We start from the raw sequence: 23,794 nt of genomic DNA on the forward strand, positions 1-23,794 counted from the left end.
GAGTTCTGCTGTATGGTCGGCATCTGGAGTGGTAGCGGCATGGGCATGTAGGGGATCAGGGGAGTCCGGATGCAAGGTGGGAATTTCAGAAGGAGGGAGGTTTTGCGGTATATTGATTTTGGAAGCGTGTTTTGGAGGGGAGGTAAAAAGGGCTAGGACAGGGTTGGAAGTGGGCGGGGCAAGGCTGGGGAGAGTAGGCAGGCGGAGCATAGGGTGCCCAGGGGAGGAAAATGGGATAGCAATGTGTCAATGGCAGTCTGGGAGGAGTATGACCTGTGCGAATTGCAGGGCGCTTGAGGGGCACAGGTGTGTGTGTGTGTGCGCGCGCGCGAGGGTTTGCTGACGGGGCTGCGATGGCCAGGGCGGCTCGTCATGCACAGAGAGAGGAAGAGTGAGTTAGTGGTCTGTGACGGTGGTGGTGGAGGGCATGGAGGCGGTAGCTGAGTGGCAGTTAAACATTGCCATGGGTGGGTTCAGGTTTATAGCACAAGGTGCACGGTGGGGTGTCAGTTTGGGGAGGTTGCATGCCAGCAAGCAGCCTTATTTCTGTGCTGGTGGGAACGGACAGGGGGGGGGTCTGTGGGAGCAGTCGGGGTGTAATTGGACAGGTGGGGTGAGTTTTGGGAGGCGGGACTTAGTGAGTACTCAGGGGGTTCTGCAGAGTGGCGTGCCAGTGAGCTGCCTGAGATGCCTTTGGAGAGGTGAAGTGTCTAGCTTGTGTGGGGATGAGAGGGGGTGTCGGAGGAGGGCTCCTGAGGGGGTGGGGGGATTCGGTTTGGGGAAGGTGGGATGAGTGTGGTACAGCCAAGGTTGACATTTTTGGGGGAGATTAGTGTGACACAACCAAGGGTGGCATGGCGAGGATGGAAAGCTAGAATCAACTTTGGCAGGGCACTAGGGGGACACACTGGTTAACTTTGACACAACAATGAAAATGACCTAGTGTAAACTTTGGTATAGCAATGGAAGCACTCGTGTGAATTTGGCACAGTAGTCTTAACTGTTTAGAGTCCATTTTGGTACAGCAATGGAACACACCTAGATTTAACTGACACAGTAAGGGAAGCCCGATTCAGTAGGTTGGAGCAGATGAAACCATCTAGATTCAGCTCTAGCACTGCAATAGATATATGCATATTTAGCGTTAGTAGAACGTGGTGAAGAAGCCCCAGATCTTACTTTGGCCACAGCAAAGAAAAATACTGAAATGACTTTGGCACACCAGAGTACACACTCTGATTTAACTTTGGCATTGATTATATATTCACCTAGATTAAAACTTTGGTGGCGCTAAGGAGAAAAGGCCTAGGTCTAAATTTTGGCAACAGCAAAGGAAACGCTCAGATTTGACTTTGGCACAGCAATAAACTCCCAGAGTTTAACTTTTGTGCAGTAGTAGGAGCTCCTATGTGTAATAGATATGGCTACCTAATAAAATGTAGACTCGTTGCAAGGTGTGGCTACCTAGTAAAATTTAGGCTAAATGCAAGATATGGCTACCTAGTATAATTTGTTCTAAATGCATAGGCATACATTAAGTAGTAAGAGTGGAGGGTTTTACTTGAGTACAGTAGTGGCTGTACTTCCCGCTCAAGACAGTCGCTGCCGGTGTACTGCGGCCGACTTCCCAGGTGAACACTGGCAAATACGGAGTGGAGCTGCTTCTTCACAAGCTGCCCTTTGCGTTGTGGGCCCTGGGCAGAGGCTGCCCTTAGTAGATGTCTTAAGGGGGGTATAGGAGGTCCAATCAGAAGCACAGTGGGTGGGATGGCAGGCAGTCTCAAACCAGGAAGCATTCAGGCAGGGGTGTGGGGAAGGGGAGCCGAGCACAGAATTAAATTAAAATATGCCCAAATACAGGAACATGCAACACCAACAGGGAATGTACTCCCCCAAATTAGCAGCTGCAGAAAACCTTGGTGTGTGTGCTGCAGCGAGGGGTTTAGTCCCTCAATGGCAAGTCTGTGGGTCTACAGGCCCAATCAGGAAAGCAGTGGGAGGGATGGTAGGCTGGAGGCAGTCAAACCAGGAAGCAGGAGGGTTTGGGAAGGGTATCTGAGGGCCGAAGAGCACACGATTACATTCAAATATGCCCAAATGCAGGAACGTGCAAAGCAAACAAGGGATGTACTCGCCCCAACCAGCAGTTGCAACAAATAATCCTGAAGTGTCGTTTCCAATGCATCCTAGTATTTACCTTTGTCACACTGGTCATTGAACGTAATGCTATTCTTTTTCTCCTAATATCGGTTTTATAGTGGTGGAGTGAAAACATTGGACTAGAGATTATACTCGATTGGTGTGTATTTTATGGCCCAATAAACTATTGTGTATTTTTATACTTACCTGTGTAACTGAAATTATTTGTGTTCCGTGTGAACTCATAGTACTAGACCACTCACACCTTTCCTGAGACTAAGCCTTGCCGCTCTGCTACCTTAACTTGATTAGGTTTGCCAAAACTCGGTCTTCCCTAATCACCATCATAGGGTGGCCTCTAGACCCCACCCCCCCCAGACTGATTTTGGAAATCCATCTCAACAGCCTCCCCTCTTAAAGGAATAGTTCACTTAAAAATGTTATTGTCCCAAAAGATGGGCAATAATCAAAAACATACATTAAACATTTTTTTTTTTAAAGTTCCTATGTAAAGTTTTGAGCAAACGAGGCTCAAAGCGTTTACATGGGAGCATCCATTTTGTCATTTCAGGCAGCCTCCTCAGCTCATCCTGGTGGCACTAACCAAACAAAAGCCCCTTACTGGGAGCTTTCGCTTACTGCAACCAGAGCACAGCTGTACATGGAGGAGGCTGCCTTCACTTTTATTTTACGTTTTCGGTGCTCCCCAAACCCAGGGAAGCACAGAAAACGTAAAAAGAAAGGCAAAAAGCAAAGGCACAGCAATTATAAATTCCAGGGACGTCATTTAGGGGTAGCCAGAGGTCACAACTGCGACCTCTGAGGTCTCCCTTGCGACCTAAATAGATGACAATGCATTACTTACCGTAAAAGCATTTCTGATGGTTGTATCTGCTTAGATTCACATGCTGTGCATAGGTCCGACATCCAGTGGTCACTGCGGAGTATTGCATTTTGTTTTTCGTAGTCGAAAAGGGGACGTCGACAAGGCGTGTCTGTAACACTATCCCTATAGTGACGTGCGTTGTACCCACAATCCCTCACGCGTCGAGGTCCCTCTGTTTGTATTTTTCTGCCCTGAGGGAGCCTTATAGACGTGAGTGAGTACAGAAAAGAGAGATATAAAGGAAGTCTATGTTCCTTCCATCCGAGCGGGGAGGAAGGGTGGGCGCATGTGAATCTAAGCAGATACAACCATCAGAAATGCTTTTACGGTAAGTAATGCATTGTCTTCTGATGTTTGTTAATCTGCTTAGAATCACATGCTGTGCATAGACTAGCGAGCAGTACCCGGAGTTGGCGGTGGGTTATGAGAAGGAACAGTAGAGAAAAGATGTCTTAATACTGCCTGTCCCACCTGGGAGTCAGATCTAGAGTGTGCATCTAGACAGTAGTGTTTTGTAAAGGTGTGCACAGAACTCCAGGTAGCCGCTTTGCAGATGGACTCAAGGGGAACATTTGCAATGAATGCTATGGAAGCCCCAGTGCCTCGAGTGGAATGTGCTCTTGGCTTGAAGGGTAGTTCTCTCTTAGCAAGAGTGTAACAGAGAGTGATGCATTGAACAATCCATCTAGATATAGTGGATTTTGAGACCGCATCTCCTTCTCTTCCTGCTGCCACCGAGACAAAGAACTGATTAGTCTTTCTCAGTGGTCTGGTTCTTTCCATGTAGAACATGACAGCTCTGCGTACATCTAGTGTATGCAGACTTTTCTCTCCCGAGCTGGAAGGGTTTTGAAAGAACGTTGGTAGTTCTATAGTTTGGTTTACATGAAATTTCGAGATGAATTTAGGTGCAAACCTTGGGTGTGTGCGTAGAACCACTTTATTTTTGTGAACTGTTACAAAGGGGTCTAGTACAGAAAGAGCCTGTAGTTCACTTACTCTCCTAATGGAGGTGATAGCTATTAGGAAAGCAGTCTTAAGGGTGATATCTTTAAGAGTTGCCTTGTGCATGGGTTCGAAGGGAGGGCCCATGAGTCTGGAAAGTACCACATTTAAGTCCCATCCGGGAGCTGGGTTAGCTATCGGAGGGTGTATCCTTTTTACCCCCTCCATGAAGGCTTTGATAACTGGTATCTTCCACCACGACACTTTAAGTTGGGAAGTGGTGTATGCAGAAAGTGCCGCTAGGTGGACTTTAATGGAATTGAATACTAAACCTGAATCCAGTAAATGGGTCAAGTATAGAATAATGTCAGTAGGAGAGCAGTCAACTGGGTTGATGCTAGTACCTCTACACCAGATAACGAATCTTTTCCATTTGCTAGAATAGCAGTGTCGAGTATTAGGTTTTCTGGCTTCCCTGAGGATGTCCATACATCTCTGTGGGAGTTGTAAATGTCCAAATTCTATGATCTCAGGAGCCAGGCTGCTAAGTTCATGGTCTGAGGGCATGGATGCAGTGTCCTGCCCTTGTCTTGTGACAGCATGTTGTACGGGCAGGGAAGTTTCACTGGGGGAGATAGGGACATCTCCATCAAGTGAGCGAACCAAGGTTGCCGTGCCCACATTGGGGCCACTAGTATCATGGTAACCTGCTCCTGGTGCATCTTGTGCACCACTTTGTTGAGAAGGGGAGTCGGGGGAAAGGCGTAAACAAATTTCCCTGACCATTGAATCAACAGACCGTTCCCCTTGGACTGGTTCTGGGGGTACCTGGAGGCGTAACTTTGGCATTGTGAGTTCTCCAGGGTTGCGAACAGGTCTATTTCCGGGAATCCCCATTGCGTGAAGATGTCTAAGACGATGTCTTCGTGCAATTGCCATTCGTACTCTTCGGGCAGGGGGAAGTCTCTGCTGAGTTTGTCTGCTAGCAGATTGAGTTCCCCTGGTACATGTTGTGCTAGTAGGAACATGTTGTGTTTGAGAGCCCACTTCCATATATTCTGGGACAGCTTGGACAGTCCTGGAGAGTGAGTGCCCCCTTGCTTGTTGAGGTAGTACATGGCTGTGGTGCTGTCTGTGAGGACCATCACTGTCTTTCCTTGTAAGTGTTCCTGAAAGGCTTTCAGTGCTTTGAACACCGCTAGTAGTTCCAGCAGGTTTATATGCTTGGATGCTAAACTCGGAGTCCACACTCCGTGTGCCGTTTGATGGGATAGGTGAGCCCCCCATCTTGTAAGGGATGCGTCTGTGGTTAGAGTGGCTTCCACTGCGGGTGTGGCAAAAGTTTTCCCTAATAACAGGTTTTCTTTTGTCCACCACCGTAGCGAGAGAACCAAGGCCTGCGAGACCACCACTAGATCGTCCCATTGTCCGCTGGCCTGACACCACTGGCTGTAGAGCCACTCTTGCATTGGGCGCATGCGCAGGCGCGCGTGAGGTACCAAATAAATACATGACGCCATCATCCCTAGCAAGCGCATTGCTTTGCGTACCGTCACCTCTCGGCCTGCTACATAATGGGGAATTTGAAACAGCATGTTTTGGACCCTCTCGTTGGAGGGGAATACGAGGCCGTCCCTTGTTCGAATTAGAGCCCCTAGGAATTGTTTGGTTTGGCTGGGGTCTAAGCTGGACTTCTTTTCGTTGATGGAGAAGCCCAGTTGGGACAAAAGGTCTACGGTCTTTTGGGTATTGGAGAAGCATGTTTCGTAAGAATCCCCTGTTATGAGCCAGTCGTCGAGGTAAGGGTATACCGGGATGGATAATCTGCGCAGGTGGGCCGCTGCCACTGCCAGTACTTTCGTGAATACCCTTGGTGCAGATGCTATCCCGAAGGGTAGTACTCTGAACTGGTAGTGTTTGTCCTCTATTTTGAACCTGAGGTATTTTCTGTGCGATGGCAACATTAAAATATGAAAGTATGCATCTTTCATGTCCAGTGTTGTCATGTAATCCCCTTGTGATAACAGTGGGATTACCTCCTGTAAGGTCACCATACGAAACTTTTGGGGTTTGACAAATATGTTCGCTGGGCGCAGATCTAATACAGGGCGCATGGTTAAGTCCTTTTTGGGTACAAGGAAGTACACTGAATAAATACCTTCTGTTACCTGTGATAGGGGGACGGGCTCTATAGCTTCTTTCTTCAGTAGTTCTTCCACTTCTTGAAGAAGAATGGAGAGGTGTTGCGGTGTCATGCGCCGGTTCCGTGGGGGTTTGTACTTCGGGGAACCGTTGAACTCGATGCAGTATCCGTGGGCTATGGTGGATAATACCCAACGGTCTGACGTGATTCCCTCCCATGCTGAAAGGAACGATGTTAGCCGGCCCCCGACCGGTGATGCATGGGAGGGGACCCGAATTTTCGGGTCATTTGCTGGTATTGGGCGTGGAACCTCTGGGGCTGGAGCCACGACCTCTTCCTTTGCCACGGCGTTGGCCTCTTTGACTGAACTGGGTGTTACCCTGGTTGGTGGGCCAGTTGGAGCCAGAGTAATATTGTTGTTGTTGGTTCTGCTGCTGTCTTTGGCCACGAAAGGAGCGTTTATTACCATAGCCTCGCCTGTTAGGGGGCCTAGAAATTTGATCAAGAGTTTTGATGGTATCAAACTCTTTTTTAGCATGTTCTAGGGCCTCATCTACTGCTTTCCCAAACAGATGCGTCTGTTCAATGGGTTTATTTATGAGGGAGGCTTGGGTTTCGGGCTTAAAACCTGAATTGCGTAGCCAAACGTGGCGCTTGAGAAGTATTCCCTGAACTAGGGAGCGGCCAGCCGTCTCAGCGGCATCTAGGGAGTTTTTAACGATGCCCTGGTTTACCAGTGTGCCCTCTGATATTATAGCTAGCAGGCGAGAACGCAGAGGTTCAGGTGCTTCCTCTGCTTCGCTGCGCAGCTTGTTCCACTGTGCATCTGCGTAGCTAGCTAAAAGTGAGTTGTTATTAGCAATTCTAGTGGAGAAGGCGGCGGAGGTCGTGATTCTCTTCCCCAGTGCGTAGAGTTTTTTGCCTTCTTTGTCTGGAGGTGCTTCACTAGTGGATAGTGGCACCCCTGCTCTTTTTCTTGTGTTGGTAACCACAAGGGAGTCTGGAATAGAGTGTCCTCTGATGTATAAAGGGTCAGAGGATGAAGGGCTGAAGAGCTTTTCTATTCTAGGGTTGACCCCTCTTACTAGAGCTGGGTTAGTAAGGGAAGGAGAAATTCTTCTTTTAATAGAAGCCAGGAGAGGAATAGATTGGCTAACAGGGGCTTTTTCTTTGATGACTTTTTCTACAAAGTCGATGTCTGGAAGAGTTTCCCCTGTATCAATCTCAAAATGCGCTGCTGCCTTGCGCAATAGTGCATTGAGGGAAGGTTGGTCATCTATGGGAGAGGAGTTCCCGTGTGAATCCTTGAGAGGAGAAGGGAGAAAGGCATCAGGGTCTGAATGTACTGATGGGGATTGCCAAGGCTGCACTGACGGTGAATGCCAGGGCTGCGAGGTAGCTGTATCCTCTTCAAACCCTGTAGGAGTGGTGTAAGGATCTTCTTCGAAGCCCTCTTCCTCAAGTTCTACCTCTTCTTCTCCACCCAAACACTCCTCATCTTCTTGGAGGTATTGCTCCTCCTCAGTGAGGTCAACCAGCCTAGGAATCTTGACTCTAGGGTCATCCTGTGGCCATTCTCTTTGTCTTTTGTGAGTGGGTGGGTCTTGGTTTCCTAGAAACCTTTCCATTTTCTCCATGCAAGAATGGAGTCTTTCAAGGGTCTCATGGGGTACCCCTGAATAGTCTAGAGGGGGAAAATTAGTGTTTTCGCCTTCGAATCGTTTCGAACGCTCCCACAGCGTCGACGAGAGGTTCCCGTCTCCTTCTGAAAAGCCTTCAGGTAGTTCGGAAGCGTCCTTTGGAGAAAGGGGCAGTTCCTGGCTACTTTTGTGTTTTTTCGACGCGGTATTCGACGTTTGTTTCGTCGTCCGCGTACGTTCGTCTTCGGCGACAATTCTCGCTAGGCTCTCGGCCACGATTTTGTCCGTCGAGGGCTTTGGTGTCGACGTTGTGTGCGTTGCGCGTTGTACCTCGACGGTCGCTCTATGGAGCGTTGCGTCGGATGTTTTTGGGGTAGCGCCCGTGTTAGATGGAAGCCCAATCGCTGGTCGCGGCTGCGTTTGCGGGTGGGGCTTGTGACCTTTACGGTCTGCGGTAGACGCCGGAGTGCCCTGCGTCCCCTTCGGCGCTGATGGATCCTTCGTTCTCGACGAAGAAGAGCCGTGGGTAGTGTGTTTAGCCTTATGGGGTTTGTGTGCGTCCTTGTCGCCGGGGTGTTCATCCCCATAAGCAGGGCGTGAGCCGAGCCCGTCGGGGCCGGGGACGGACGACGAGGAGCGTGAGCGCTCCTTCTGGGGGTTCATGACTTCCGTAACGGACGTCGAGTTATCGCACTCCTCGTCACTTTCAGTAACAGCGGCAGCGGGTGAGGAAACTGACTTCGACATCGCGTAGTCTGCCCACCTCTTAACCCTACGTTCTTTAAGAGTCCTGGGTTTTAAGAGCTTGCAGGCTGCGCAGCTGTTCTCTATGTGATCGAGGGGTAAGCAACGATTACAGAGCTTGTGCTTATCTTTCCAAGTATATTTGCCCCTGCAGCGTGGGCAAAACTTAAATGGTGTCCTCTCCATAGCTGAGGCAATAATAGCTGGCGATAACAACCCCAAGGGAAAGAAAAGGGAGAAAGAAAGACATTCTCAAAGAGAAGAGACAAAGTTCTAACCCCCACTCTCCCTACTGTAAGTTGGCCGTCGAGGCCAGGCCACGTGTTCGGCAGCGCCGAAGGATCTCCTCCGCTCTTCCTCTCCGTCGAAAATAGTTCGGCGGAGAAACAGCTTCACAGCTAACGTCGAGGGGGAGGGATCGTTACCAGTATATTAAGTTATGACAAAAGGACCGAGGTCCGTGGTAAGTATAGCAATGTCTCTCTAGGAGCTCCGCGAAAGGCGACCAGAAACTGGGCGGAAAAAAACAATCTGAGGGACCTCGACGCGTGAGGGATTGTGGGTACAACGCACGTCACTATAGGGATAGTGTTACAGACACGCCTTGTCGACGTCCCCTTTTCGACTACGAAAAACAAAATGCAATACTCCGCAGTGACCACTGGATGTCGGACCTATGCACAGCATGTGATTCTAAGCAGATTAACAAACATCAGAAATGTATATATTTTATAATGCAAGCTCCTGGCCTGTGGCCCTTTACTTCTGGGGTGGCTTGCGTTCTTGTTCAGGCCCCTTAAAAACATTTTTTTTTAAAAAAAAGAAAAATAAGAGCAGGAGTGCCACAAGTCTAACTTTCATCACTGACCCTAAATAAGAATAGGAATACCAAATAATGTGTCTTTCTGGAATTCTATACAATAATTGCGCGGCTCATTAAATGTTTATTTCGGGCACACTTCAGGGGGTGAGTCACTGATTTAGTCTGTTCTTAAATGCCTCACTCAGCCTTTCATCCTTCGAGCACCAACACAGGTTGGGTGATATTGGGTGCATATTTTGTCTACATAAAGTGCTTAAGCGTAAGTGCTATATAATAACACATTATCATTTGGTCATGGACGTCTGCTTGCATACACAGTAATTTGGTAATATGGGCCTACACACACTGATCTTAATGTTACATATGTCGATCCATTCTTGTATGAAATGTACATCACAGTGATATAACTATATTTTTCGTAGTATACAATACTATGTGATGCCACTTCCTGTTTTGTCAACGGGTGAAATGTCGTGTTCCATTGCTACCCGCGATATCACTTCGGGGCTGGGTCAAATGACATCACTTCCTGTGATGTCATCAGGGGGCCAAGGGTCGTGTGATGTCACTTCCGCTGCCCCTGGCATTTTGGTGAAATGACTTCCATGTGTATTTCTGACTGCGGCGGCTTTCGCTACGAGTCTCCCCCCGGGTCGGGGGAGCCCAGGAGACAAAGCTAAAGCCGCCGCAGTCAGAAACACAACGTTGGATATGTAAATGCTGCGGTTTTCTTTCTACGTTTCCCAGGCTCCGGAGCCCGGGAAACGTAGAAAGAAAACCGCAGCATTTATAAATACAACAACGTTGTATTTCTGTTTGCTGTGGCTTCAGCTTTGAGTCTCCTTGCTGTGGCTTGTGCTTTGAGTCTCCTGGGCTCCCCCGGTTCGGGGGAGTCGAGACGACTCAAAGCTGAAGGCGCAGCAAACAGAAATACAACGTTGTTGTATTTATAAATGCTGCGGTTTTCTTTCCAAGTTAGAAAGAAAATTGCAGCATTTATTTTGCAGTGCTTTGAAAAAAGAACAACATTTAAAGCACTTACCAGCAGCAGCTTGTGTTAATCTCTTCTCTCTGGCAATAATGAAGCAAAAGCCTCCTGCTGGTAGCTTTTGTTTATAACAGCTGTCTGGCTTTTGATTCATAAGCGCCGCAAGGGCAGAGATGTACACAAGCACAGGAGGCTCATCCATTTAACAAAATGGATGCCTCCTAGTGCTTGAAATATGTGACTGAGCCTCATTTGCTCAAAAGTTTACATCAGAACTTTCTTAATGAATATTTGTTATATATATTTTTGATCATGGCCCATCTTTTGAGCCAATACAATTTTTGATTGAACTATTCCTTTAAGAGCGAAGCTTGGCTGCTCGTCACATTACCATTGTGAGTCAAGCATCACTTTCCCTTCACCAGATACTTGTGCAACACATTTAACGACAGCGTGCTTGAAAATAACAGTTCATGTGCTCCAGTAGTTGCTATGAATGCAGCCATATCACCGATGCACCTTTGAACATAGAAAGTTGCTTTTATGTTTCCCCAAATATTTGGTAAGTCATTATGAGCGGTTGGAATTTTGTCAGTGATTATAGCTCATGGGCAACGTGCTCATCTTGGAAGCCAGATAACACTGAGCAGCATGGATTTGATACCTGGAACCATGCTTCTAGCTTGGTCTGTGGCATAGAAAAGCCCAATATAATTTGATATCTGTAAGGTTTAAATGTTGGCGAAGTAAGGAGCTTTTGCCAGTACTTGACGATGCCTCTTCACATGGAACCCGTGCTCTCTATGTTGTAGAATCTTACTACAATAGAGCCTAGCTTCGGTCTTTTTAGAATGCCCACCAGTTGCTGTGAGGCTGAGCAAGAAGACTGCACATGGCCTACTCTGCCAATTTCCCAGCAGTGTACACCTGTTTAGAACTGTAGGAATTTACACACTCGCACAGGAGTATTGTCACCCTTAACATAAACATACAGACTGTAGGACAGTAGATGAAATGTAGGAATGTCCTACCATTTTACTTTGAATCCTTAAACTCAAATGAGTTTGCAAACAAAGGTCACTGAATACATTTATTGACATTTAATCTTCTGTCGTTGAGTCACAGTCCACTAACAGTTCTAATTCTTTCAACAGGACTACCACAGTGAATCAGACCGGCCTGCTGTCCCTTGCAAGAAGTCGGATACATTCCTTTTCACATGCATGCTATTCTTGAACTTGCCACATGTAATATATTAAAACCTGCTAAATTTAAATAAAAAAATAACAGATTGTGATAAATTATTTACCAGGCATAGTTTGTCAAATGCCTATTTACACCTTGTCATTTCAAAATGAACGGAATGCTTCTCGAATGTGTTCAAAACACGAGAAAACATTTTTTTCTCATGATTGCACAAGACTTGGGGCTACTTTGCTTCAGTTCGTGGACCAGACACTTTCACGCCTATGGTGTATCCTCAACTACAACCCATTTACATACGAGAATGTCATTTTTAATCCCTTTTTCATGGCCTACTCTGAAGAGTTTGGTCTTATTAAATAATCTAGCTTCTTAATGTTTGGAATGGAGCAAATCAAAAGAGTTAACGCTGGGTCCTTCTAAGAGCTTTTTCATGAAGGCTACTGGTCAGCTCTGTAAGGGGACAGGGCTTTGTTCCAAATTTCTTTCACTTGCTTCTGAATGGAACTTAAGTTTTTTTTTCGGAATACACAATATTCCCAACACTTAGTAGGACCTGCTTTTCAGCTCAATCCATGCAGTCCTTAAATCTGGAAATGGATTCTATGCTGCTGCAGTAGCGGGATGCTACGAGACATTCCAGAATACACCCATTTCAGAAAGTGCGAATGAAGCACCACTTGGCACACTTCAATAGTTATGTGATGGGATTAAGAACATGCTCAGCTGACAATGGTTTCGTCTCCAGGCTCTCTGGCAGGCAAGAAGAGGGCGTTTTGAGGTTAGCAGAAAGGAGGGGAAACAAGCAAAGATGGCCTTGCTGCTCTGTTGGAACAGACAGACTGGGCATATCCAGAGTTCTACGTGCAGGTCAATTCCTAGGTTTGTGTTCTGTGTCGAAAGCAGAGGTATTTGTATCTGAAGGGAAGCCTTGTGTGCCCATGTTGCAGGATGCTTTGGTCTGGGGCGTGCTATGCAAGTTGCTTTCAGGGGTTTAGTATACGGCTGTCTGTTGGGAAGGTTGTCGATTTGGCAAGTGCATTTGGGATGTGCATTGTGTGAATACACAATTTGAGCGGGTTGGTGCAGTGAGTACTCCGAGCGCTGCTTCAGCAGACAAAACCTAAAACCACAAAGCAGATCATAACATGGAATTAAACAGGCATGATCACAACATCACAAAACAGAAGTCCATTGAAGCGCACAAAAATGCCTTAAAGCCTTTGTCCTCCCAATTTACCAACTCTGGCATTTTCAGGATTGTCTCATTTCACTCTTCATATTGCGTCCCAACCAGCCTGTGCTTCAGTGTTCCACCCAGTAGGTCTGTCCGGCACCCTCCTTCACAGTCCCCGCCCTCCAAGTCCCTCCCAGCCCCCCAGGATCCGAGAATTGCCAGATGAGGAAAGGGGGTAATTTGGAGACTCCATTCGGTGCTATGTGTAATGGGAGTTAAGAACGTTTGATTCGGAGACATAAAGAGCCTTGTAATATATTTCAGCTTCTTTAGTACTTACGTTAGAAAGCTGAGCTCCATCTTAAATCTCACTACTTGCTCAGGTGCTATGCTCAGTGGCCAGCTGTGTCTTTTGCTAGCCAGGTGATTGGATAGGAGCCTGAATCGCTTGTTTCTCCCTGAAGTCTGACCATTTGTCTCCCTGCAAGCCTCAAACTGAAACTAAATCACCCACCACCTCAGCCGCTGTTGCACTAGTTCCATGAATTGGGTTTCAGAATCATGCATTAACTCTGCAGGAGGTTGGGTTCTTCACAGTGAAAGAGCCCCATAAAGCTGGGTGCAAACCAGTTGGCCAAAAGGTGGTGCCAAGGCAGCAGCTTATTGTGTCTTGTATAATCTGGGTAATTCCCTCTGTTACCGGGGGGGGGGCCTGTCTCGTGAGGGAACAGACTATGTGAACAAAGAAGAGATGAACACAGGCTACCGCACCTTTCCACATGTGAGTAGGTGGATTAAAGCTTCAATAAGTACTGAAATAGACTAAACAGTACTCATGGTCCAGAAACTTAAAATAATGTATTCAAAGAAGAAATTGGAGTATCAAAAATATACAAAAAAAAAACCATTTCATGGGCATGAGGGTCATTGTACATATGCCCTGTGTCTAAGTGGGGTTAGTAACAGTGTGACAAACGTTCCACTATAATGTCGACACATTGTGTTTCTGGCTGGTTTCAGTTCAAGGTATAATGCGTCCCTCCAAGCCTTCCTCGGGACACCCAGCTCAAGGCGGTGTAAATATATAGTTCCCCGGTTATGGAGAATGACTCCAGATAAACACTTCCATTGCTTCTGCGTGTCTTGGGCCACTCGCTTATAAAAGACATCATAAAGGTTTGTGTATTCAGCGATTTGTTACTTTCTAGTTGATGCCTCCGGTGCTGTGCCACTCGTAAGAGGGTTATTTCCGGCTGGCACTCAATCTAATGGCAGGACAAGTGAATTAACATATCACTATAGTCTCGTTACGAAGTCCTTTTTTGTGAATATCTTCTGAAACAGAGCTGGTCTGCATCCGTCTGTTTTTATCCTCCTATTCACGTGTGGAAGGACGGGGTAGCCTGTGTTCATCTCTTCTTTCTTCACATAGCAGCTTATTGTAGTCAAGAGTCCAACATTAATCTGTTTTACATTTGATTTTCAGGAACAAAAACAAATCCAATGAGCCTCAAAGAAGAAAGCGTAATTTTCTTGGGTCTCATTAGTGAGAAGCATTGCCTTACAGAAGAAAAAACAACTTCAATGAGTTTTAATATTTTTATTAAATATTCAAAAGCTAATATGGCCACCAATAAAAAAAATAATGTACAAAACAGATAGACCAGGTGTTTGTATTTTTGTGTTCCTAGGAGTACGTTTTAAGTGCAGCAGATTCCGTTAGGCATTTCATGACCACTCCTAGTCTGGGGAATTTATCAGGGCAATTTGGTGGGGCATCTATTGCTAAAAATGGTTTACTTTTAACTCGCTGTAGGAACAGTTTTCTGACATAGTCTAGCAAGAAGTCCAGCCATTTGCAAAAGCGAATTCACCCCTTCGGCTATTTTCATGTGCGTATAACCAATTTCCTGGAAGAAATGAAGCAAAAGAACAAAATAAGATAACAGCAGCAGCAACCGGCCAGACATTTCGAATGGAAGAGAACCATTTATTGCACTATTTAAGGGAGCGCTTTGATCAGACACAGTGAAGTTATATCTATGTTCTCTACTGTGCATGTTTGGTATCTTGCTTTGGAGGTGAAGCTGCAGTCCAGTAGGATAGGGAAAAGTAAATCATTAACGAGGTATTGGCTTTGGTGAAATGTAAGTCATACAATAACGCATGGCCTTGGAATAATCCATTCCTGTTAGAATTTAAACGGAGATTCCATGATTCCAAACTGCAACTCTGGCGTTCAAATCCCTATGAACATTAGGGAGACATGCCCATATTCCACAATCTTTGGGTTGCACATAATTTCTACAAATTGGATCCTTTCTTGCAAATACGTTTTGGGGGAAACTGGTTAAGCAGGTTACAAGATGTGAGCACACATTGTACAATGCATATATACTATATAAAACTTTTAGCCTCAGAGAAGTCTAAAATGATATGTTTGTATAAGACAAAAAGTGTTGCCCCATCATCTTGGGGCATAGCGTTTGGGTTCATAAGTCATGAGATCAGATAAAGCAGCTTCACTGACACATACCCTGATCTACTTGTACTTTCCTTTCTTTACCAAAACTGGAAGCGCCAAAACATACACACTTCCAGTTAAAAGACCAGTTATTGAAAACACCCAATGGAACAAACCTTGATGAACTCCAGTTTGAGGTACTCTGGCATTTGAAATGTTTTGCAGACTCTGAAGATATTGCCAATGATATCTTCGGGCGAGTAGCCAAGCTTCCAGAGGTGAGCAACAATCTGCACAAACAGAATGATGATTGTCAGACATTCAAAGATAAAAAAAACAGCATTCACTTAAGGAAAATGCATTCTTATGCACCAAGGTCAGATAGAATGCCAAGTTTAATATCTTTGCCGCATGACTCTTGACTGATTGTTGGCAGGAGGGACCAGAGTATTGATATTTAATAGAAAGTATGTTGATGCAGGCAATCACTACTTCCCTTTTTTTTTTTTTTTACAAAAGTGCACTTTTGGTTGTGTTGAACAGGTTTATTTTCTTATAACAGCAACATTTTGCTCAAAATATTGCACGATTTTCTCTTTAGTCACTAAACTTTCAGATTGGAGTCTAATTACCTAGATTTTCCCCATCGTTAAAACAAAGTGGATAGCGCTTACTCAACTTTTGGGTTTAAGATCTTGGCTCAAAACTTCAAAAACTGAAGTTCAGCAACCCTCAAACAGGTAATCGGCACGGTCAGATCCTGAAATGTAGGGTTTACTCTAACTGTTAAGGTTTAAAGTGTGGATGTAATTAATTAGAGCAATACATCATTTACAAGATGGTGCGTAAACAAAACTGGAGGTTTGAACTTCTGAAGCATGTGAATTACGCTACTGAAGGCAACCAATGTGGCAGGTATGACTATGAAATATTATACACATTTGTATGCCTCATCCCTTCTCCTATAGCGAACCCCACCCCCTCCCATTAATCCTGAATGAGTGGAGCCTTTTTCCACTAATTCATTCGTATGGGCTCTGTCTTTAGGACCTCAGTTTTGTGTTTTACTGTCCTATGGGGTCTACTTTCCTCCAAATCTCATAAGGCATCTGTATTTTACTTTTGCAGCACACAGCTCCTTATGGGCAGTGTTGCTGAGAAACCTTTGGGCTATCGTTTGAGATTCTATCAGAGTAACAGACTTGCATCTCTCCTAAAACGTTAGAGTGGAGAGATTGGCACACACCACCCACCTTCTGTGGAGTGCCAAAGGAATGCTTTGTATCTCCCTACTCTCTGCTCCTGTGACTTTTGTCATAGACAACCCCTTACTTATGGCTGGTGGCAGTGCACATGTTCTACCAACTATTGTGTGAATTGAATTTTCTACTGCAGGCTATGTCCATAGCCCTGGTTATGCACATTAGGGTCACACAAGTACTAAATTGGTGGCTTCTTTCTTTTTTCGCCATTATTAGTGTGGTTGTTCTTTGTCAGCCTTTCTACCATCCTGGGAGGGGGTGGCCTGTGTAAATGTTTTGTCTTTGACGGAAACCCTTGTGTGTCCCCACCTAGGCTGCAGTGTGTCTGGGCAGGCAGGACGTAGGGGAGGAATTTCTCACTCCCATGTTGTCGGCCAAAGGGCCTGAACGGAACCAACTCCCACTGGCGGTCTGGCTGTCTTGCCTGGTGTTCAGCAAGATCGTGTGCAGTATCCTTTGGAAGACTACAGCACACTTGACCTCCTGGCAATAGGAACCCAACCTTTGGTATAAGCCTGTACTACACAGGTTGGTAAGGCTTATCAAGAGGGGTCAATGTGAGCAGTAGGGTTGTAACAGTTTCACAGTGACAGTTATTTAAATAAACACTTACATGCAAGGTTTCTTGATTACATTATTATTAATTTAACAGCCAGTTATATAAGCCTTCTTCAGAAGGGAGCAAAACATGTAACAATTATAATACTTCAAACACACTTTGTTTCTCTAAATCAGATACCCATTGGTGATGGCACACAGACACTTCCTACACCCTCAGGTGACAAATAGCTAGGACGCTGCGGACATGTATCACTGGTACATTTAGAGCAATACTGAGTTGTATGCAAAGGTTAGATTGGGGAATAAAACAAAGGCTAACAAACAGGTAAGTACTTTTTAAACCTTCCAATGTCAAGTAAATGTAACCCTTTCCTGGGGGAAGGTAAAGGCACAGAGTCAGAGGTAAGAAGAGTCTCTCAGGGGGCCAGGACAGCCAATGTTAGTTGAGCAAAGTTTAGGGGAACTGGAGATCCTCTTTGCAGGCAAGTAAAAAAAGTCTTGCACAATATTTTTAGAAAAGTTTGTAGAAATAAGATTCACTTGAAGGACCACATGCTGTGAGGGGCAAAGATGCAAGCAACTCTGCAAGGGCAACAAATACCTGTCTCGACTGAGAACAAGTAAAGCTACATAACAAGTAGTAAATCCTCTTAGGTTTATAGTATGTTTGGTCAGAAGAAATGGTTACAGCTGGCTTCTGTTCCTTTACAGCTCTGCAGATCCTGGTGTTCCTGGGCCTCAGACGTGGGGACAAGAGGGTGGATGTCTGGGGACTCCTGCACTGCAATGGGAAGGTCAGTGGCAGCAATGGGAAAACTTCAATTCGGCTGCACTTCGCAGTGTCCGCTCCTCGCGTCTGAAAGCAAATAGCAACATCGCGGTTCTCGGATACCACTTCGGACTGTCCTCACATCTGGGGTCCAGGATTCTGCTGAGGTTGCTCATGCTTGGTCAGTCCTGCTTCAGAAGTCCGGAGGATCTTCCTGGCGCTTGGGTCACACTTAAAAGCGATCCACTCGATTTGGTGTTCCTCTCCCTGGCACTGTACAGCTAGCTCCGAGAGGATGTCCAAACGAGTTCACTTTGGGGTTGATTGGTCCCTCCAACCCAAGGGGAGTAGTCGTCCTTGCAGGGCTTCTCTAGTTGAAACAAAATCAGAGCTTCAGCACAGCAGCAGGGCTTCACCGGGCAAACCAACGGTCCAGGAGTTGCAGCAGGCGTCTCTTCCAAGTTCTTCTTCGATTCCTTCGTCCAGTGGTCAACTCTGCCTTCCAAGCCAAATGCCTCACCTTTTATGCAGGTTTCTCCCATTCATCCAGCCTAGCTGTCAACCACACAGCAGGGTGGCTGTCCTTGCCGGACAGCCAGCCTGCCAGTTTCCTTTGGGTGCATTCCTGTAACCAAGGGGATTAAGTACAGGGAGTTTGTGCACCTCCCTCACTTCCTTCCCGACATATAGGAGCCAGAGGCGGGCTTGACTCATGAGTCTGGCCAAAGGCAAAACAAACAAAGGGACCAAACCTGGTTTGGCACGCAGAGTACATTTCAAGAAGGAACTTTGACAAGAAATGGGCGAAAAGAGACGACCGGGGCCATTTTGACAAAATGGCACCCATGGGTACCTTACTGCATCGGCGAACGCAGCCCGCTGTAAAAACTCACAATGGTAGGAAAAAGTAAACCACTACCACCAGCCATTAATTGTAGAAAGGGCAACATAGAAAATGTTACATAAGAAACTAGACAAAGGGGATACTAAGTAACCCCTCCAGCACCATATGGTAAGATAGTGTGTGCTGGGTCTAGAAAGTTACAAAATGTAAGTAAAGTCAATTTCACCTCATAAACCTTTGGGAAATCTAAGAGACATCCCTGTGCCACTGCAATGAAGGTGCTGTCACAACGCAAAGATGATGCTTATGGAGTTTGTCAGACTCCAAAGTCAAAAGAAACGAAGTCCAAATCACAAATACATGAGTGGGAAAAATGTCACACTCTCTCCAGGTTCGAAATTGAAAGTCCTAAAGTCCAGCAAAAGAGCTGGGGGTCTCCAAGGTAGAAGGGAATTCGCACATTTATGATAATTCTCCCCAACAATTGGACAGCCACCTGCCCCTTTCTGTATACTGCTAGGGAGATTGCAGAGTAGTGTGTGCTGAAACTGTATAAAAAGGTGAGATTCCTGAGGTTAAAAGCAAGTCGACCACTGGAAACTGAGGTAACCGAAGGAGACATACAGAGACGCCTACAGACCCTTTGCAACACTGAAGCAACCTTTGCTGTCCTGACCCAGTTTTCTGTGCGACAGAATTCCAAAGAGGACGACTCCTTCCCTTGGAATGGTGGGAACAGCCAGTCCCAAGAAGAACTGAGCAATCTCCTGAGATGATGTGCCTCTCTCCAGAGCTGCGGAACTCCAACCCAGGAGACCTCAGACCCAATTGCATTGCATCGTCATGAAAAGGCTGAATCCATCCAAGTCGGTTTTATTTTTTATTGTGTTTCGGTTTGCAGAAAACCTTCCACAAAATGTACAAAGCATTGAAAGATAAAACAAAACAAGAAAACCAATCTTAATTTACACAACACAGTAAAAATAAAATACAAATTAACATTTCCTCGAGTTCATAGAAGATAAAAAGTACAAAGCAATCCTCAATTCCACAGTACATTAAAAAAAATAGAGGATTGTCAACTAACAATTAAAATCTATACCATTCAGAAAACGTGCTAGCCCAACAATCCGTCCAAGTCTTTGCTGAGCTCCAGGTGAACCTCCAGAACCACAATCCACCCAGTCCAAGTCCCAACAGAGTGCAAGATTTAAGGAACCGAAGAGGATTGACCGGGCGAATCACGTCCTTTGTTGGTGCTGCAGAAAAGGTGCTAAAACCCCAGAGTGACTGGAGAAGTTGCTGAAAGCCGTGCCAGAGGTCCTTTCTCGAAGACTGCTGCTGAGAGATCCCGTCCATTGTACTGCCTTTCATCCTCAGACCAAGGAATCTGGAGGTCGGGTCCAGCGAGGCCACAGAGGAAAATCTAGTCACAATCTTTTCTTCTAACCTAAAGGTACTGTGAGGAAAAGGGTTTTGCTTACCTTGATCTGGAAAGTCACTCCAGAGCATTGGAGTGCCGTTCGAGGTGTCCAGGGCAACCCACGCCTTACCTCTGACTCAAGCCGATGCTTGTGTCCCTTTAGCGAGTCCTTTAACAGGGTCTCCAACATTGGTTGTATCCTCTTGCATAGTAGAGAGTAGACAATATCCAGGGGAGTTTGTTCTGCTGCTTGTCAAGACCTTAAAGGAATAGTGCACTCAAAAATTTGATGGTTTTAAAAGATGGGCAATAATAAAAAGAAAATTTCAACCACTAGGCGACATCCATTTTGTGAAATGGATGAGCCTCCTGTGCCTATGTTAATCTCTGCCCTCACAGCAATAATGAAGCAAAAGCCACCTGCTGGTAGCTTTTAGTACAGCGGCTTTTGCTTCATAAGTGCCATAGACCAGAGAATGCAGGCAGGCAGGAAGGCTGCTGCCGGTAAGTGCTAATTTTCTTTTTTTTAATGAACACCATGGCATTTGTAAATGCGTGGTTTTGTTTTCCAGGCTACTCTGAGGAGCCTCGTAATTTTAAAAACACAGAATTTATAAATACAACCGCGTTATATTTATGATTGCTATGGTTTTCTTTCCAAGTTTTGCAGGCTCCTCTGGCCCGGGAAACTTTAAAAGAAAACCACAGCATTTATAAATACAACGCGGTTGTATTTAAGATTGCGGTGGCTTTTGCTTTGAATCTCCCGGGCTCCCCTGGTACGGAAAGCCACCGCAATCATAAATACAACAAGGTTGTATTTATAAAAGCACTTCTCTGCTCTCTGGAACTAATGAAGCAAAAGCCACTGTAATAAAAGCTACCAGCAGGTGGCTTTTGCTTCACTATTGCTGCGAGGGCAGAGATTAACACAAGCACAGGAGGCTCATCCATTTCACAAAATGGATGCCTCCTAGTGCTTGAAATTAAAGGTGTTTAAACATTATTTGTGCAAAATTTTATATAGGAACTTTCTTTGAAAAGAGGTTGAATACGTGTTTTATTATTGCCCATTTTAAGCCAATCAAATTTGAGCGCACTGTTCCTTTAAGCCCTCTCCAAACTGCCTTTAGCTAGGGTTGGATGTTGGCTTTAAAAAAATACTTGCTGTGCAAGGAAACTGCCTCTAGATCCTTAGACTTGCTAGTATAGACCAAGCAACCATTTTCCTTCCCAAAAGTCACTATCTTATATGAGTATCAGGGTAAATGGATTTACCATATTCCGGCTAAAATTCGCGAGTGCGCGTTATTACCGATAATACGATAGAACTGTCCAAAGCTGTAACAAATGTAACCGCAAGCAACTACAAACTAAGCAGTGGTCTTTAAAAAGTATTCTAAAGTATTCCTAAGTGTTTTGATTAATTTGTGTGAATTATTTAAAAACTGATTGTGTAAATAGAATATATATTTTAATATATATGTGGAGTAGGTGTTTCTTTGAGGTGCATTACTAACTAGGCTCTGTGTACTTGCCCTACAGCTCACATCTTCTTCTTATGACAAGCCTGACTGCTCTGCCACTGTACAAGGTATCAGCAGTAGTACATACTGATAGTAAGAGCTGGGGGATCTACAGAACACTGGGATAGTTGTGAAGTCCTATCTTCCAGAGGACTTGGGGGAGTTTTCTCAAACATCCATCATGAAAGTAGACATCTGAGCTGTTGGCTCAAGTCGTTGATTTTTCACAGCCCTGAAGCCCGCCAAGGCTCTAGTGTGTCTGGAAAGGCAGGAAGGGAGGGTGCCGAAACTTGTCATATGTCTCTACTGAGTCAAACCAGTCCCGATTGGCTGGCTGTCCTGAAAGGGCAGGCCCCTGCTGTGTGATTGACAGCATAGCCTGTGAATAAATGGGGAAAAAAAAAAAAAGCATAAAAGGCAAGGTTTTTGGGACTAGAGGCAGAGTCGACCACTGGAGAGGAACATCCGAAGAGGAGACAAGACACCAGCAGCACCCCCCCCCTGGACTGCGAAGTGCCCGGTGAATCCTTACGGCTGTGCTGACCCCGTTTTCATATCAATTGGGAAGACCTGTATGGGGCAGCTTCCTCCCTTGGGCTGGTGGGACCAACTAGCCTCAGGACAAGCTTCCATTTGGTGCATCCCAAGACTTGCTGTGCCCCAGAGCTGCAGAAGCCCAATGCCAGGGGTCCTGTGACAATTGACGAGTACATTGTCTTGCGAAGTCCAAATCCGTCCAGATCTTCGTGGGCATCCAGAGGACCCTACAGAAGCAGGAAATCTTGATCCAGAGCCCCCCTCACCAGAGTCCAGGAAGCAAGCTTCTTCCAACCAGAGTTTTAGTCCATTTGCCGCAGAGGAAAAAATGCCAAAACAGTGCAGCTGAGACAAGGGAAATCCACTGCTCAGGAGTCCGACAGACGTCCTCCCCTAATGTCGCCACGACCAAGGTCTGCCAAGCTGTAGCACAGAAGAATCCAGCTGGAACATTTTTCTTTGAATCACAGGTACTGTGGGGTTTGGGGTGTTCCTTTTAGCCATAAGCTATGCTTCCTATCTTGTGAAGTACTTTTTGGAGTTCATCTCAACTCACCTGCACTGGCTTAACAGCTTGTGCCCTCTACAAAGTAGCTCACTTGAGTTACTGCGATTTCTTCTGAACACTAACTTTGTCAAGACTTTATCGAAGAAGTGCATCCAACCTATTGACTTTGGCTGTCCTAGCTCCCTAAAGGCACTCCTCTGAACCTACTGGCTTTGGCAGCACTTGTTCCCTCATAGGTTATAATTGCAGATACTATTATTTCTGGGATAAAAGTTTACCTGCCTCACTTTAGGAGATTCTAATTGTTTTAAAAACTGTAGAAGGTATGTTCCAAGTCTTATTCTAAACTTTCCTTCCTTAAACAACTCAATAACTGAATTGGTAACTAAAATGAAGTGCAATACTGACCTTTACTGAAGTCACTATATGTGCTGGAAAATGTGTTCGCATAATAACGGTAATTACCAACTTTTATGTCTTTTAAAAACAGAAACCAAACTTTGATTGATGTTATTAGTAGATAAAACTTTTTAAAGAATGCTTATTTAAACCTTGTGTATACTATAAATATGTATATGTAACTGTGTGTAAGTGTTACTTGGCTACTTGTGCCGATTTCAATTGTACAGCTCACATTACCCCCCTAAAGATAAGCCTGGCTGCTCAGTCACACTACCAACTAGTGTAGTACAGGCTTATATTAAAAGGTGGGTTCCCAAATACCAAGCAGATAAGTTTTGTGTAGTCCTCCCCAGTTGGACTGCACTCATTCTTACCTAACGTGAAGTATGGCAAAATAGAGAGTAAAACGAAAACTCTGCAAATAAAGAATTAATGTGAGAAGTGTAGAGGGAAGGTGTTGGTGGGGTGGCAACAGCAGCCACAGGCAAACGTGGATCAGAGCCTTACCCGACCAGTGCTTATTAGCTGGAAAAGGCATTTCAAATGGGTGCATTATATTTAAATGAGATTTGACAGGAGGGCATTCTCTTTACTTACCTCAAGAAATTGCGACGTGGAACCATATTAAAAATAAATAAAATCGGAGTGGTCTTATGTTGTGAAGGATCGTTACCGGAGTAGGCGTTGCCTTGCAAGAACCGTTTGCTCCATCAAGTGTAAAAACAGTTCTACACAGCAAGACCCACCAACCTTTCATATTATTTTACTAGGGTACATTATTACAACAAAACCAGAAACAATAGTAATACA

At 45.4% G+C, this 23,794-nt stretch overlaps 2 protein-coding genes across 4 annotated transcripts in view; one reads left to right on the forward strand and one right to left on the reverse strand.

Moving 5' to 3' along the window:
* Window positions 1–11,612, forward strand: part of LAT2 (linker for activation of T cells family member 2) — a 320,642-nt gene extending 309,030 nt beyond the window's left edge. For all 3 annotated transcript variants that reach the window (XM_069614739.1, XM_069614737.1, XM_069614738.1), the window contains one exon: window positions 11,463–11,612. The gene's annotated coding sequence lies outside the window, so the exon portion shown is untranslated. The remainder of the gene's footprint in view (window positions 1–11,462) is intronic.
* A 2,661-nt stretch (window positions 11,613–14,273) lies between these two features.
* Window positions 14,274–23,794, reverse strand: part of RFC2 (replication factor C subunit 2) — a 183,827-nt gene continuing 174,306 nt past the window's right edge. The window contains exons 10-11 of the mRNA XM_069614736.1: window positions 15,329–15,442; window positions 14,274–14,598 (exon numbers count right to left, since the gene is read on the reverse strand). Coding sequence (XP_069470837.1) covers window positions 14,491–14,598; window positions 15,329–15,442 — 222 coding nt within the window. The 3' untranslated portion in view covers window positions 14,274–14,490. The remainder of the gene's footprint in view (window positions 14,599–15,328; window positions 15,443–23,794) is intronic.

This window comes from Ambystoma mexicanum, chromosome 9 (assembly GCF_040938575.1).
Source record: "Ambystoma mexicanum isolate Mex_15411 chromosome 9, UKY_AmexF1_1, whole genome shotgun sequence".
NCBI lineage: Eukaryota > Metazoa > Chordata > Amphibia > Caudata > Ambystomatidae > Ambystoma > Ambystoma mexicanum.